The sequence below is a fragment of the Peromyscus eremicus genome, chromosome 3 (genome assembly GCF_949786415.1).
Source record: "Peromyscus eremicus chromosome 3, PerEre_H2_v1, whole genome shotgun sequence".
Taxonomy (NCBI): domain Eukaryota; kingdom Metazoa; phylum Chordata; class Mammalia; order Rodentia; family Cricetidae; genus Peromyscus; species Peromyscus eremicus.
The window spans coordinates 60,279,351-60,296,131 of record NC_081418.1 but is presented as its reverse complement, the minus strand read 5'-3'; the positions used below and the strand labels follow the sequence as shown (position 1 = coordinate 60,296,131).

The 16,781-nt window shown below is 38.8% G+C and overlaps 1 protein-coding gene across 4 annotated transcripts in view; it reads left to right on the top strand.

Moving 5' to 3' along the window:
• Window positions 1–16,781, top strand: part of Kmt2c (lysine methyltransferase 2C) — a 235,888-nt gene that overhangs the window by 177,550 nt on the left and 41,557 nt on the right. For all 4 annotated transcript variants that reach the window (XM_059257756.1, XM_059257757.1, XM_059257755.1 and 1 more), the window contains exons 29-38: window positions 1,181–1,309; window positions 1,483–1,515; window positions 1,616–1,735; window positions 6,518–6,650; window positions 6,893–7,104; window positions 8,223–8,296; window positions 9,239–9,421; window positions 9,775–11,703; window positions 12,183–12,466; window positions 13,954–15,779. In XM_059257756.1, the coding sequence (XP_059113739.1) occupies window positions 1,181–1,309; window positions 1,483–1,515; window positions 1,616–1,735; window positions 6,518–6,650; window positions 6,893–7,104; window positions 8,223–8,296; window positions 9,239–9,421; window positions 9,775–11,703; window positions 12,183–12,466; window positions 13,954–15,779 (4,923 nt within the window). The remainder of the gene's footprint in view (window positions 1–1,180; window positions 1,310–1,482; window positions 1,516–1,615; window positions 1,736–6,517; window positions 6,651–6,892; window positions 7,105–8,222; window positions 8,297–9,238; window positions 9,422–9,774; window positions 11,704–12,182; window positions 12,467–13,953; window positions 15,780–16,781) is intronic.

The following is a 16,781-nucleotide window of genomic DNA, read 5'->3' as shown; positions in this document are numbered from 1 at the left end:
GTTTGCCTGATTTCTGTTCTGTGATTTAAGAGCTGTATGGATGTGGAACAGTTTTATTTTCTCCAATAATGGAAGCGGAAGTGGTTTTGATGTTTTGCTTTTTTTTTTTTTTTTTTTTGGACTGTGTCGAAGCCAGTATTAGATCTTCCTTGACTGGCTGTAGGAGGGGACATAGCAAGTTTGCTCATTCCTGTTACCTTTCTAATTGCATCAGATTTAAGGCATGTTGCCTTAAAAGTCTTGCTGCACTTTCTCCTATTTTTGTGTGTTTTCCCTTCCTTCCCACTTCTGTGGTAATCATCCATTTTATTTGGTTTGGGTCTTGTAGGTCTTGATTTATGCACTTTCCAGGTTGGGAGCTCACCCTTCCCTTTTGGTAAGAACTGAGCGATGGATGGCACTGACTAGAAGTAGGCTTTCTTAGTAGTGGTCTCAGCTGGCAGCCTGTAGGTGCATGCGTGTTTATTAGTAGTGCTAATGCATCACTAATCCATACATTGCTTTTTCCTTCTTGTGTACAGCTAAAGCATAGTGCTTTCAGTGACTTCCTTAATAATTTTAATGAATGGTTTTGTTCTAAATAGTTTCTAATACAAAATTAAATAAAAGCAGACTAAAATGTAAGACTAATGGCATTGAGAAAGAAATAGATGATAGGATACTATTATTAGATGTTATTAGGTGATGAACATAATTTATATTTTCAGATTATAAAATATTTTAAAATTTATAATTGAAATTGTTTACAAAAGATGATTATTAAGCTGTATCCTGCTGTAACTGAGTGTATCCTGCTTCACATATTGTATTTGACAGTTGACCTGATGATACCACTGTTTTCCAAATTAGAACAGTTTTTTCATGTAATGGTGTCTTATGGATTCTTAATAGAGTTAAATTTTGCAGATGTTGCCAAGTTGAAATCAGTTGTGTCTTTTGTTCCTCAGGAAATGTACTTATTTTGAAGAAAAGATAATGTCAAGTGTCATATAACCTCATAGATACATTGTAGCTAAATTTAGTAATAGCCTATCCAAAGTACTACTAGAATCCTGACAATTATAATTCAGAAATGTAGGCTTCTTTTAATTCAATGTGTGTGTTAATGCATATAGATAATGTTGTCCATTTTGTGCATGTGCTGGACTTACCTTTTCATTTATTTACCTTATTCTTTTAGATATTGGCCCCATTGCTGATGATGCTTCCTCTTTGCCTCAGCCAAGTGTCAGTCAGAGTTCACGACCATTAAGTGAAGAGCAGCTAGATGGGATCCTCAGTCCTGAGCTAGACAAAATGGTCACAGATGGTAAAATATTTGCCCTACATCTAGGCTTTCTAAAAGACATGAGTAAATATGACTTTCAAAGCTTTTTGCATGCAATTTTATGTTTGGACTTGTTTTCATATTTTTTCTATTAATTAAATGCTATTTTATATCCCTATATTGTATAGATAATTATTACTAATTTTTTATTCTAGGAGCAATTCTTGGAAAGTTATATAAAATTCCAGGTATGTTTGTATTTTGTTGTTTCACTTTATAAAAAGATGGCATTCCCCATTGAATGAGTCCTAATAATTTTCATGTTATTTCTGTGATTATTTTACTCAGAGCTTGGAGGAAAGGATGTTGAAGACTTGTTTACTGCTGTACTTAGTCCTGCTACCACTCAGCCGGCTCCATTACCACAGCCTCCCCATCCACCACAGCTATTGCCAATGCACAATCAGGGTATGCTACTACTTTCTAAGCATGGTTCCGTTTGTGTGTGTATTTGCAAGTATATGTGAAGGTGTGCACACAACATGAGCCTCAGGTGGGTTCCTCAAGAGCCATCCTGTTTGGTTGGTTGTTGAGACCACCACAATACCCAGCTTCATATATTTACCTACTGAGTGTGTAGAGTGTTTGTGCTCAAGCGTGTGTGTGTGTGTGTGTGTGTGTGTGTGTGTGTGTGTGTGTGTGCGCGCGCGTGCGCGCGCGATATGTAGCACTCAGAGAGCAATGTACGGGAATCAAGGCTCTTTTTCCACCATGTGGTTCTCAGAGATTTAACTCAGGTTGTTCAAATTGGTAAGAAGGGCCTTTACCCAGTGAACCATCTTTTGGGTTCATTTTTGGAGCCCCATTAATTCTTTTTTCTAATTTATTTCTGTGTGTGTATAGCTGTGTGGGCACATACACTCTGACACATGTATGGAAGGCAGAGGACAACTTGCAGGAGTAGGTTCCATCATTGCATCCTGGGGATCTAACTTGCGTAGTGAGGCTTGGCAACAAGCAGTGCCTTTATCCACTCAGCCTTCTCCCTCCCTCTCTCCCAGCTTCTTATGCTCTTCAAGCACCTTACTAATTGATGTATCTCTCCAGCTGCAGCATGTTTTTTTATTATACACACACACACACACACACACACACACACACTGCCCTGTTCTTTAGTGCCACATAACCCAAACTTATAGGAGAAAACCCGCTTTACTAATGATTGAAAAATACTACTTCCAGTCAAGCTCCATCAAATTCTCTAACTCACATGATTCATCTTGAGACTCGAACAGACCTGCTCTTTTTTTGCAGTAGTGAGATTGTAATGGTGCTTGACCTCTCTTCTTTACCCAGTCCCACCCTAACTCTCTTTTCATTCTGCTCCTCCTCACATGACTACTCTCTTTGGTTTACCATACTGTCCATGCTACAACTGAACTCAACAAATCTGGTCTCAGTTTTACTGTTATTTCCTCGGAGCTGAAAGATGCTTATCTCTATCCCCATGTGCTTTCATTTGCAGTGTGTGGCACAAATATAAATGCTTTCTGGAATGTTAGTTTATCTGTTTAGATTGTGATCTCCTCAAAGATTTGACTCTCATTCTGTTCATCATAGGACCTATATTCGGAGTCAATCGGTAGCTTTTGCCCATTTTTAAATTCCTGTGAAATTTTTTAGAAATTAGCCCATTTTCTTTTATCTACTAGTAACAATTTGCAGTGTAAAGTGGGTTCAAGACTTCAGTTTTTTTCCTTTCTGGAAAGCTGAAATACGATAATCAAGAATTAAGATCTATAGGAATATATTGGAAGAGAGATTTAGAGCTATTGGTATTGACTCCTCAGGAAAGGAGTTTAGGATTCTACAGATAGTACATGTTTTTTTTGTTTTTGGTTTTTATTGTTGTTGTTTCCTCTGAGATATGGTTTCTTTGTATAGCCCTGGCTGTCCTGGAACTTGCTGTATATACCACGCTGGCCTCAAACTCACAGAGATACACCTGCCTCTGCCTCCAGAGTGCTGGGATTAAAGGTGTACACCACCATACCCAGGAAGTGCATATTTTAATAACTAAAGAGAATAACATATGTGTCCTTTGCTATTGCTTTGGTGTACTGGATTATGTAATGTAATGATATCTTTATAACCTTGTACTACTTTTCATATGTAATTAAATTTATTAATAAATTATCTTTATTGTTCTTTTTTTTTTTTTTTTTTTTTTTTTTGGTTTTTTGAGGCAGGGTTTCTCTGTGTAGCTTTGTGCCTTTCCTGGAACTCACTTGGTAGCCCACGCTGGCCTCGAACTCACAGAGATCCGCCTGGCTCTGCCTCCCGAGTGCTGGGATTAAAGGCGTGCGCCACCACCGCCCGGCTATTATTCATTTTTTGAATACACAAAAAATTCCATAGCACAAATACTGGAAATATTTAGATTTTAACCAGTTTAGTTGTTAAATGTAAATCTACCTTGAGGTTTTCCAGACTAAACATTGAATTTACAATTGGGCAAAACTCTTGCCTTAACTGTTAAAATCATCAGTTCCCAACCTGTGGGTTACATCCCCTTTGGCAAATCTCTTATCTCCAAAATATTTACGTTATGATTCATAACAGTAGCAAAATTACAGTTATGAAGTAGCAACGAAAATAATTTTATGGCTGGGGAGTCACCACAACATGAGACCCTGTATTAAAGGGTCGCAGCATTAGGAAGGTTGCCAACCACTGCAATTGTTTTCTTATGCTTGTCAATATGTAAAGACAAATTTTCTTCATGTATTTTATAGTTGAAAGTATATATTTTAGAGATCAAATCAGTTACAAATGTACACATTTATAAAGACCTTAGTTGTTAGGGAAATTACTTCATTGCACAATCTTATTTAAAAAAAAAATTTAGGATGATTAAAAAGAAAAATAGCCAGGTGGTGGTGGTGCAAGTCTTTAATACTATCACTCGGGAGGCAAAGGCAGGCAAATCTCTGAATTTAAGGCCAGTCTGGTCTACAGAATGAGTTCCAGCACAGCCAGGCTACATAGAGTAACCCTGTCTCAAAAAAACCAAAATATAGGGGGGAAAAAAAAGATGAACAAAAGGTTGACCATCCTCCTGAGCCTGTAGCCTATATAAGATTGTAGACTTTAATTATACCATTGACTTACAGTGAAGTATAATTCAAGTAGAGCTGCATAAAACACCTAGATTTCATTGTTCATGTTTGAAATTATGTTAGTTCCAATTTAAGGGTAAAAATGTGTGATCATATATACACACACATAAACACACATACATACATATAGTGACAGGTAGTCAAGAATGACAACTTTTGTATTTTTTAGAGCAGCAGATGGAGGTAAATAGTGCCTAGAAAGATCAAATTAGGAATGGATTTTAGTTCTAGGTTATTGACATCTATGGAAACTGGGCAGAGGCAGTTAGCTCTTTTCATCCAGGCTTCTCAGAACCAGTGAAGACTCATACTGATGAAATGATGTTATAAATTAACCTGTTTGGTGTAGGGTTCTGGTGTCAATATTGGAAATCAATTTGGAAATAAAAATTATAATAATGGACTAGAAAGATGGCCCAGTGGATAACGCAGTTGCCATACAAGTGTAAGGATTAGAGTTCAGATAGCCAGCCCCCACATAAAAGCTGGGAGAGTGTGTTAGCCCACCAGGCCCACCTCCAATTCCAGCCATTGGGAGGCAGAGACTGGGTGGAGCAAGGAGTGAGGGTCCTGAGAGAAGCTGGCTGGCTAAACTAGCTAGAATTGTTGAACTCTGGGTTCCGGGAAAGACCCTTGCCTCAATAAACAAAATGGAGAGCAGTTGGGAGATATTGGACAGCAAATTTGAACCTTCACACCTTGTGTGCACACATGCATCCGCACAAAAGTGAACACAGATACACATGAAAAAATAGAATTCTAGTAATCTATTGAATGGATGTGAGAGAGAGTAAAAATTAAGTGAATTAAACAATATAAACAAACAATCCATAACTCAAGATTTTTCAGACAATGCATTAAAACCATGTGCAAAGGGATTCTCTCCTTTTCCTTCCACCCTTCATTGTATGTGTACATTCGTGTGTGCTTGTATTTAGGCAGTTAAATACATGGCTTTTATTTTGGTAGAAATGAGACATACATCCCTCATTCTGACTTGTAGGCAGTTGCAATTAGTCAACTCCATAGATGAAAGAATACATGTTATTTTTCTAGTGTTACAAACCAGAGTTATGGGAAGAATGAGATATTTTTTTCCCCAGAGAATCATATTGCTAGCAGAGTATAGATTGCTGAAGTATATACTGAAGTATGAGTCTGTGCTCAGCCCATCTAACTTACATTAGTCAATTGTAATGTTTCTTATTAGCCCCTCCCCTCTTTAGACAGGGTTTCTCTGTGTACCCCTGGCTGTTCTGGAACTGCTCTGGCCTCAAACTCAAGAGATCCGCCTGCCTCTGCCTCTTGAATGCTGGAATTAAAGGCGTGCGCCATCACCTCCCAGCTTATCTTTTCCGTTTTTAAAAGTTAGGTATAAATAAAAAAGAGAGAGTGAGTGCAAAACTCTCATACGGTCTTGTTAGAGACAGAATGTGTAAGTTAATTTGCATTTAGAATGAGAAGAAAGTGAGACAGAGTATCGTGTTGTTAATAGTAATACAGAAAGTTAAGAAGCAGAAAAGGGAATTTCAAGAAGGTCGAGATAAAGGAAGTGGATGTTTCTTCAGGTAAGTTAGATAAGTGTTCAGTTTTTTTGTATGAAGTCATCCTCAAAATGGTTCTTTTTGTAAACTAGTATAACTTAGATAGGTGTGGTAGAGTTGAAAATGATTCACTTAACTATAAGGCAGGTGTGGTGAACTCTAGCACTCTAAGGCTGAGGCAGGACTGCTGTTCTAGGACAGTCTGGGCTATGTGGCAAGTTCTTGTCTCTTAGTTAAGTAAATAATGAAGGAGAGATGCGTTCCTGTTTACTCGTGTGACATTTAACAATCTTTTTTACTTTCACATCTTTTCTCTTAAATGGAGGAATACATAAGTGCTTTAAGGTTTTGTGAAACTACAGAGTTGGACCTCATTTCAAAATTTTGTAATCAAGTTCATCACTTTTTAATCTGTATTATCTAGTATTACTACTTTAAAATAATATTAAATAGTTAAGTATTTAAGCCACTTGTCATTTATGAACATTTTATAAAGTAAATTAAATGATTGTTTTTCCTCCTTTAAGATGTTTTTTCCCGGATGCCACTCATGAATGGCCTTATTGGACCCAGTCCTCATCTTCCACATAATTCTTTGCCTCCTGGAAGTGGATTGGGGACTTTCCCTGCTATAGCACAATCCCCTTATTCTGATGTCAGGTATTTAAAAATCTTACTTTCTGTAGAAACTTAAATTATACCAACCTTTGTTCTATCTTAATCGTTCAAATTATTATGCATGATATTAGTATTTGTTACATTTATTGTGAGTTTTCCTTAAGATCATCAAGCATATTTAAAGTTACTTTGTAACAAATCCTAACTACAGTAGTATTGAGCACAGTATTAGTAGAAAGTTTCCTTGTTGATGAAGTGATGAAAGTGTTTTGTTATTTTTCCAGGGACAAAAGTCCAGCATTTAATGCAATTGCAAGTGATCCTAACAGCTCCTGGGTGCCAGCTCCCTCTATGGAAGGAGAAAATGATACCATGTCAAATGCCCAGAGGAGCACACTGAAGTGGGAGAAGGAGGAGGCTCTTGGTGAGATGGCAACAGTAGCACCAGTTCTCTACACAAATATAAATTTCCCTAATTTAAAAGAAGAATTCCCAGGTCAGTCATGGATGTATTATGATATTTAATAGCTTTCTCTTGAATGCCTTGCCTTTGTTTTGAAAAATACACTAGAAAGTCTTTTTTTCATTAAATGTTTATCTGACCTGGTTGCTGGCAACACAGATTCCTTTAGTACCTTGTTCTCATTTGTATATTTCCCAAAACTTTCTTTAATTTATGAGATTGTCAGTTTTCTAGGTCCTATCAGTGCTCAAGTATGAGGTAGTTAATGCTATGCAATTCTTTTTTTTTAAATTAAATACATTTTTTATTCTTTGAGACCTTCTCATGTATTTTGATCATCAGTGTTATCCATTCTTCCTCCTCCACTCCTTCCAGATTCACCCCTAGTCCCCTTCCGACTTTGTGTCCTCCTTTAAAAAAACAAACAAACAAAAAATAACCCACTGAGTCCCGTTTGTGGTGCCTGTATGCTCCTGGGTATAGGATCCAGCCACTGGAGCATTGTCTAACTCCTATGGGTCATACCCGTAAAGGAAATTTTCCCATAAAGGAAAAGGATTCTTCTTTCCCTAGATCCATCAACTGTCAGTAGCTCCCCAGGTAGATGTGGGAGGTCATGAGCACCTTCTCCCCCACAGAATGCCTGGTTTCCACAGAGGCTGGAAGAGGGCATTGGATCCTATGAAACTGTAGTTACAGATGGTTGTGAGTCCCATGTGGATACTAGGACTCATACCTGGGTCCTCTGGAAGAGCCATCGGTGATCTTAACTTACACTGAGCGCCCCCTCTCTCCATTCCCCATCATAGGAATATCTTATACTTGGAATGCAAGCCCAAATAAGATCTTCAGCCCAAACAAGATCTTCATTTGTTTTATCTATGCCTGGTACATAAAGCCTGAAAGATAATTTTCTGTAGCATTTTGAGTGTGCTTTGTTAAGGCTAAGACTGAATCACCAGCTGAGATTGCTGGTTGGAACTCAAAACATTTTTAATTTTAGATGATTTCTGATTTTCAGATTATTAATACTCAACCTGTTTTGTGTTAAAGTATGATCTGAATAAGATGATAACCAGTTTATTAGTAGCTTTTATTACAACACTGTATCACCATATTTCTGAAAGTGTGTCTTCTGTGTGCTTTTGCAGATTGGACTACTCGAGTGAAACAAATTGCCAAGTTGTGGAGAAAAGCCAGCTCTCAGGAAAGAGCACCATATGTGGTATTTAAATAATTCCTATGTGTTAGATCTTTAAGCACAATATTTGAAACTTATTTTAATGAAGTAATGAAAAGAAATACTTGTTAAGTCAGTTTTATTTTAAAGTTATATTAACTTATTTTTCTTTCTTTTCTTTTACTAAAAAACAGAACACTTTTTAACAGACCAGAGTATTTTAAGGGCACAATTAATTCGTCTCATTTTAAAATTGTTTTATCTCTTTAAAAGATAGTACTGCATTTGAAGATGAGATTCTTTTCTTTTTTTATGTATGAGATTTACAAAAGAATCTTTATACATCTTGAAAGAAACACACTTCCTTTAAGGAGTTCTGAAATATCACCATAGCTGGAAATAATTAAGAGAATTCACAGTTCAGATAGTGACTTATTTTCTCCTGAGGAGCTTGACTGAACCCTTGCTTCAGCTGGAGCCACAGCTGCAAAGCCTTGTTGTGGAAAAAAAAATGCTGTTGTTATCTACAAGATCTTCCACAAACCAGTTTTCAGTTATAATGATAACTTTGGGTGGAGCTAATGAGGGCAGGGCTGAGGGATAATTCTGTGGTTTGTTTTACCTTAAATTTAGTAATGATACAATTTGTTTTTCTTACGTCTAATTTTCCTTGATGGTAATTTTCAGATTTTCAGCTGTTTTAATTTCAGTTCTTTAAATTGAGGGACATGCTATTTCTTTGTTCTAATGATGTATTTGAATTATAGTAAAATATATTCTATTACACTGGGATTTCTTACTGTACTTAAAGTACATATATAGAAATGTCTTTACCTGGTAGTAGCATGCATTGTGGAGATGGAATACTATTCAGGTTCTTTTTTAACAGAGAGAGACTGTAAGTTTTCAAGAGTGATATTTCAACTATTTAACACAACTTTTATATCTTAAAAACACTAGGACATATTTTTTTTCTTTTTATCAAAGCAAAAAGCCAGAGATAACAGAGCTGCTTTACGCATTAATAAAGTTCAGATGTCAAATGATTCTATGAAAAGGCAACAACAGCAAGACAGCATTGATCCCAGCTCCCGCATCGATTCTGATCTTTTTAAAGACCCTTTAAAGCAGAGAGAATCGGAGCATGAACAAGAATGGAAATTTAGACAGGTATGGGTTTTTTGGTGATTTGGATTTAAATTGCATTTTTGCTTTTTGAGAAAGAGAGGTATTTATGTTGTTTCAGAATATAGATCCTAATAGAACTTGAGAAGTATTAAAATAGATTTCCCTTTTGGTAAAGTATATATTCAAATTGGTCTTAGTTATTTATTGAACTATTACAGATAATATACTGCTCCAGGCATAGATGGGACATGCTATGATGATATCTCTTTTGTTGTTAAGAATTTATGAACTAGGAAGCAGTGTGCAAGGTACTGACATCAGGCAGAACTTAGTGCTGCCTTTCTCTCCATGATAGTTGTTTTCTTCTTTATGTTCTTTTTTTCCTGTCCTAACAGCAAATGCGTCAGAAAAGTAAGCAACAAGCTAAAATTGAAGCCACACAGAAGCTGGAACAAGTGAAGAATGAGCAGCAGCAGCAGCAGCAGCAGCAGCAACAACAGCAGCAACAGCAGCAGCAACAGCAACAACAGCAGCAGCAACAACAACTTGGTTCTCAGCACCTTCTAGTACCTTCTGGTTCAGATACTCCAAGTAGTGGAGCACAAAGTCCCTTGACACCTCAGCCTGGCAATGGAAATGCATCTCCTGCACAGACATTCCAAAAAGACCTATTCTCCAAACACCTACCCAGTGCCCCCGCTTCCACACCTTCAGATGATGTGTTTGTTAAGCCACAACCTCCACCCCCTCCTTCAACCCCATCCCGAATACCCATTCAGGAATGTCTTTCTCAGTCCCAGAGTTCTCAGCCACCTTCTCCACAGATGTTCTCACCTGGATCATCTCACTCCAGACCACCATCTCCAGTGGATCCTTATGCAAAAATGGTTGGTACTCCTAGACCACCTCCTGGGGGCCATAGTTTTCCCAGAAGAAATTCTGTTACACCAGTGGAAAACTGTGTGCCTCTATCTTCAGTACCGAGGTCTATTCAGATGAATGAAACATCAGCCACTAGGCCATCCCCAGCCAGAGATTTATGTGCTTCCGCCATGACAAACAGTGACCCTTATGCAAAGCCTCCAGATACACCTAGGCCTGTGATGACAGATCAGTTTCCCAAACCTTTTAGCCTTCCTCGATCCCCTGTGGTTTCCGAACAAACTACAAAAGGTCCTCTAGCAGCTGGAACCACGGATCACTTTACTAAACCATCTCCTAGAGCAGATGCCTTTCAAAGGCAACGGCTACCTGACCCATATGCACGACCTTTGCTGACACCTGCCCCACTGGATAATGGGCCTTTTAAGACCCCACTACACCCTCCTCCATCTCAGGATCCATATGGATCTGTGTCACAGGCATCAAGACGACTCTCTATTGACCCTTATGAAAGGCCTGCCTTGACACCGAGGCCTGTAGATAATTTTTCTCATAATCAGTCAAATGATCCATATAGCCAGCCTCCCCTAACTCCACATCCAGCAATGAGTGACTCTTTTACTCATTCTTCAAGGGCTTTTTCTCAGCCTGGAACCATATCAAGGTCAGCATCTCAGGACCCATATTCACAAGCCCCTGGAACTCCCCGCCCTGGTATCGATTCTTATTCCCAAACCTCAGGAACTGCTCGATCCAATCCAGACCCTTATTCTCAACCTCCTGGTACTCCCCGGCCTAACACTATTGATCCATATAGTCAGCAGCCACCAACTCCTAGGCCTTCTCCACAGACAGACATGTTTGTTACATCTGTGGTAAATCAGAGACATGCTGATCCATATGTTCATCATCTCGGAACGCCAAGACCTGGGATTTCTGTTCCCTATTCTCAGCCACCAGCAACACCAAGGCCAAGGACTTCAGACGGTTTTACTAGGTCCTCCAGTGCAAGACCAGCCCTCATGCCAAACCAGGATCCTTTTTTGCAAGCAGCACAAAACCGAGTACCGGGTTTACCTGGCCCTTTGATAAGGCCACCTGATACGTGCTCCCAGACACCCAGGCTACCTGGGCCTGGTCTTACAGACACATTCAACCGTGCTTCCCCATCTGCTGCTCGTGATCCCTATGAGCAGCCTCCAATGACTCCCAGGCCTCAGTCTGACTCTTTTGGAACTAGTCAAGTTGTCCATGATCTTGTTGACCGTCCAGGTCCTGGGTCAGAAGGAAACTTCAGCACATCTTCAAACCTTCCCATAAGCTCCCAAGGACAGCAGTTCTCCAGTGTCTCCCAGCTTCCTGGACCCGTGGCAACTTCGGGAGGAACTGATACACAGAACACTGTGAACATGTCTCAAGCTGACACAGAGAAACTGAGACAGGTAAACATTATAGTGTTTTCAGATGTTTTTAATATATTATCTGTGGAAGCTCCTCATTAAAACAAATGTAATTTCTTCTACAACAATGTTAAACTTTCTTTTTTAAATTATTCTTTAGAGTTTATTGAAAGGAAAAATGAAAATAACAAAATTAACATCAATTAAATTGGATTTAACCTGGATCCAATTTCATTCTTCATGAAGTTGTTGGAATATCTTTAAATATGAAAACTTTTCTTTTATGGTGGTTATTTGGCCAAGGAAAAAGACCCAGGAATCACTAGTTTTTGTTGTCATTTGCTTGGTTTTGGGGTGTGTGTGTGTGTATTTATTTAGTAGTTAAATGTAAGTAGTGTTTTTATGATGCTTTAAAGCATTTTGAAATTTTAAACATTAATGTAGTTACATAATGGAAACATTGAGAGTGTTTTAAATGTTTTGAATTAAAAATCCTGACAAGTTTGTTTCTTTCTATTTAGCGGCAAAAGCTGCGTGAAATCATTCTTCAGCAACAACAGCAGAAGAAGATTGCTAGTCGCCAGGAGAAGGGGCCTCAGGATACACCTCACCCAATGCCCCTTCCACACTGGCAGCCAGAGAGCATCAACCAGGCTTTCACTCGACCTCCACCTCCCTATCCTGGGAACATTCGATCGCCTGTTATCCCTCAACTAGGACCTAGATATGCAGTTTTCCCCAAAGATCAGCGGGGACCCTATCCCCCAGAGGTTGCTGGTATGGGGATAAGACCTCATGGATTTAGGTAATGCTTTTAATTTCCCACTAGATTTAAGTTGATGTTGGAAGAAGGAACTGGACAAATAGTATTATTGTGCAAGAAGTTATTACAGATTTCTACTTCTTTCATCACTGTGAGATACAGTCATTATTGTTTTTAACTAAGGAAAGGTCATGGACTTCTTCCCTCTAGGAACTCTAAAGTTTCTTGATAGACCCTTTGTCATTAAATATTGACAGAATACCTGTAATCCTACTGATTTAGTTTATCATGTCAGCCAAATCGTATCTTCCAAACTACAGCTACTGCATCCTAATGAAGCTTCTTATGGTGTGATGGATGATAACAATACATTTTGCTCTTTTAGTTTAAGTTGTAAGATGTTTGTAGGGAGTTGCAAATTGTAAAGGTGCCCCCCTTTAGAAACTTTGAGCGATCCAGTTGAGTTGTCGAGTGGGCTGAGATGTATTACAAACCTAGACTTGCTAGTCTTTTAAGGAGAGAGCTCTTTAACATGACACACACTTTCATCTTGCACCTGTATCTGTTTTTATTTCCCTTTCTATTACAACTTAGTTGTAGTTTGTGCCCATTGCTGTTTTTTTGCGGGGGAAGGCAGGAGCGGGGTGTTGTATGTACATGTGCATGTGGAAGTCAGAGGATGATGCCTGTATATCTTCTTCTATCACTCTTTACCTTATATTCCTGAGATAAGGTCTCTCATTCAACCTGGAACTCACCAATATGACAAGACTAGCTTTCCAGTGAGCCCTAGGGAAGCTCTAGTCTCCCACTTCCACTTCACTAGGATTATAGGCATTTTTTGCTTGTGTGAAGGGTATACAAAATGTGATTGTCATGCTTGCTCAAGAAGTTTTCTCTCTTTCTGTCTTTCTTTCCTGCTTTTAAAATTCTATTTGTGTGTGCAAGGCATAAGATACATGTGGCAGGACAGCCAGAGAACAACTTTGTGGAATCGGTTCTATCCTTCATGTGTCCTGGGAGTCACACTCAGGTTGTTCACAGGGCAAGCACTTATACCCATTGAGCCATTGCACTATCCCAGTTTTGTCTATTTAAAAACAAACTTTTTAAAAGTTTTTTCATGGCCGGGCGGTGGTGGCACACGCCCTTAATCCCAGCACTTGGGAGGCAGAGCCAGGCGGATCTCTGTGAGTTCGAGGCCAGCCTGGACTACCAAGTGAGTTCCAGGAAAGGCGCAAAGCTACACAGAGAAACCCTGTCTCGAAAAACAAAAAACAAACAAACAAACAAAAAAAAGTTTTTTCATATATTATTTATTTTGATTGTGTTCTTTTCTTCTCCCAATTCCTCTCAGAGTCTCTTGCATTTTCACTGCCATTGGGCTTAGCAGTATTTCCTTCTTTCTTTCTTCTTCTTTTTAACCTATAGACTAACTTAAAACTTCTTTTTTTTTTTCTCATCACAATTCTAAATTGATCGACATTCTTAATTATTTGGGTGTTTTTTGTTTTTTTTTTTCCTTTTAGATTTGGATTTCCAGGAGCTAGCCATGGTCCCATACCAAGCCAAGATCGCTTCCATGTGCCTCCTCAGCAAATACAGGGATCTGGAATTCCTCCACACATAAGAAGATCAATGTCTATGGAAATGCCTAGACCTTCAAATAACCCACCAATAAATAATCCAGTTGGGCTTCCTCAGCATTTTTCACCACAGGGTCTGCCAGTTCAGCAGCATAACATACTAGGCCAAGCATTTATTGAATTGAGGCATAGAGCTCCTGAAGGAAGGTCACGGTTGCCATTCGCTGCTTCTCCTGGCAGTGTTATAGAGTCACCTTCTCATCCCAGACATGGAAATTTCATTCCCCGACCTGATTTTCCAGGCCCCAGACACACAGACCCTGTGAGGCGACCTCCCCAGTGTCTACCTAACCAGCTACCTGTGCATCCAAATTTAGAGCACGTCCCACCATCTCAGCAAGAGCAAGATCATGCTGCCCACCAATCTTCTGTTGTCATGAGGCCTCTAAGTCATCCCTTAGGTGGTGAATTTTCTGAGGCTCCTTTGTCTACATCTACTCCAGCTGAAACAACACCTGATAACTTACAAGTAACGAGTCAGTCTTCTGATGGTCTAGAGGAAAAGCTAGACTCTGATGATCCTTCTGTGAAAGAACTGGATGTGAAAGACCTTGAGGGAGTTGAAGTCAAAGACTTGGATGATGAAGATCTAGAAAATTTAAATTTAGACACAGAGGATGGCAAGGGCGATGACCTGGACACTTTAGGTAATTTGGAAACAAATGATCCTAACCTGGATGACCTCCTAAGGTCAGGGGAATTTGATATCATTGCATACACAGATCCAGAACTTGACTTAGGGGATAAAAAAAGCATGTTCAATGAGGAATTAGATCTTAATGTTCCAATTGATGATAAGCTAGAAAATCAATGTGTATCAGTTGAACCAAAAAAAAGGGATCAAGAAGACAAAACTATGGTTCTCAATGATAATGATTTGTCACAGAAAAAATCCACTAGTACCAGTGAGATAAAGACAGAAGCCCTATCTCCACACCCTAAAGAAGAAACACTGAGTGAAATTAAGAAAAGTGGCGACAGTAAAGGAGATGCTGATGCTCTGTGCTCACAAGCTTCTGCTCATACAGACCAGAGTGACAGGGAAAAGACTTCTTTGCTGCCTACTGATCCAGATATGCTTGAGAAAAGAAACAACCGAGAAAATGCTGGCTCTGGTGTCAGTACCATTCAAGGCTCTACTCCTCTGCCTGCTCAGGATGTGATGAACTCTTGTGATATAACCGGAACAACTCCAGTCCTTTCAAGTTTACTTTCTAACGAGAAATGTGATAATTCAGACATTAGGCCTTTGGGGTCTTCCCCACCAAATCTGCCCATTTCACCATCCACTCATGGGTCAAGTTTGCCTGCTACATTAATAGCACCACCTGGCCCTCTTTTGGATAATGCCATGAATTCTAGTGTAACAGTGGTCCCTAGGGTAAACCATGTTTTTTCTCAGGGTGTGCCAGTAAATCCAGGATTCATTCAAGGTCAGTCATCAGTGAACCATAATTTAGGGACAGGAAAACCTACAAATCAAACTGTGCCTCTCACAGATCAGTCCAGCACCAGTGGTATGTCTGGACCGCAACAGCTAATGATTCCTCAAACATTAGCCCAGCAGAACAGAGAAAGGCCACTCCTTCTAGAGGAACAGCCTTTGCTTCTACAAGATCTTTTGGATCAAGAGAGGCAGGAACAGCAGCAGCAAAGACAAATGCAAGCCATGATTCGTCAGCGGTCAGAACCATTCTTCCCTAACATTGGTAGGAAATTCCTTGTATCTCAAAGTACATTACTGGGGGCATTTGGGTATATGCAGCATGCTTGTAAGATTTCATTATTGAAATTTCATTTGGAGTATATCAGTGAGAGTTTTCTGTCTTCTTGGCTCTTTAAACTGAAAACAGGAATTTTAGATTCCTTCCAGGTCAGTCAAAATGATGAAAACTTTGAATTGTGACCTCGTTCAATTCACCTTTTTATAGTGTGAAAGGAAACTGGTTCTTCTTATTAGTTTTTAATCTGCCAATTGTTACCAATGAACCTTTTTTCGGACTCGTGAGAAGATAAATTTAAGAAAATTATGATAGAAATAAAGCTTCTTGTTTGTGTACAAGTGTTTGGTAGTAATTTTTTGGTTGTTTTTGTTTTCCCCACAGAAGCTCCTTTCAACTTATTTTTGTTGATTTACTAGTTTTAAGAAAATACAAATCCATGCAGCCCATATTCTTCAGTGCCCTGCCTTAAAAGAATTAAAAATCAGCAGGCACATATCTGAGGAATACTTTCTTCTAAACAATAGTGACAACAAAAAAGCATTGTATCAACATTGCATCATTTGCTCCTTTTCCCACGTATATGCAAAGAGATATTCTTTCAGTATTCTCTCAATACTTTTATTATGTAGGTATATCCTAGAGGCGTTGGTAGATTTTCTTTTAAAAATTGATAACTAATTTAGTGGAATTATTTAGTATTGGAAATAACTGCAAATTCTTATTCCTTTTATTGCATCCCCAAATAAATCATTCTAATTAGCTCTATAAAAGCTTGAACCAATAAGAATTGCATTTCTGTACATTACTGTTATGATTACCTATAGACTGACAGACTTATTCTACTTACCTAAGGACTAATGTATTAAGTATGCTTCAGTTATGGATAGCTGAAATGTAGCTAAATTCAGGGTTAGGTTGTTACCACTTTTGGATTCCCCCATGTAGCATAGAAGAAACATATAATGATTATTAAACAAGAAAGGATAA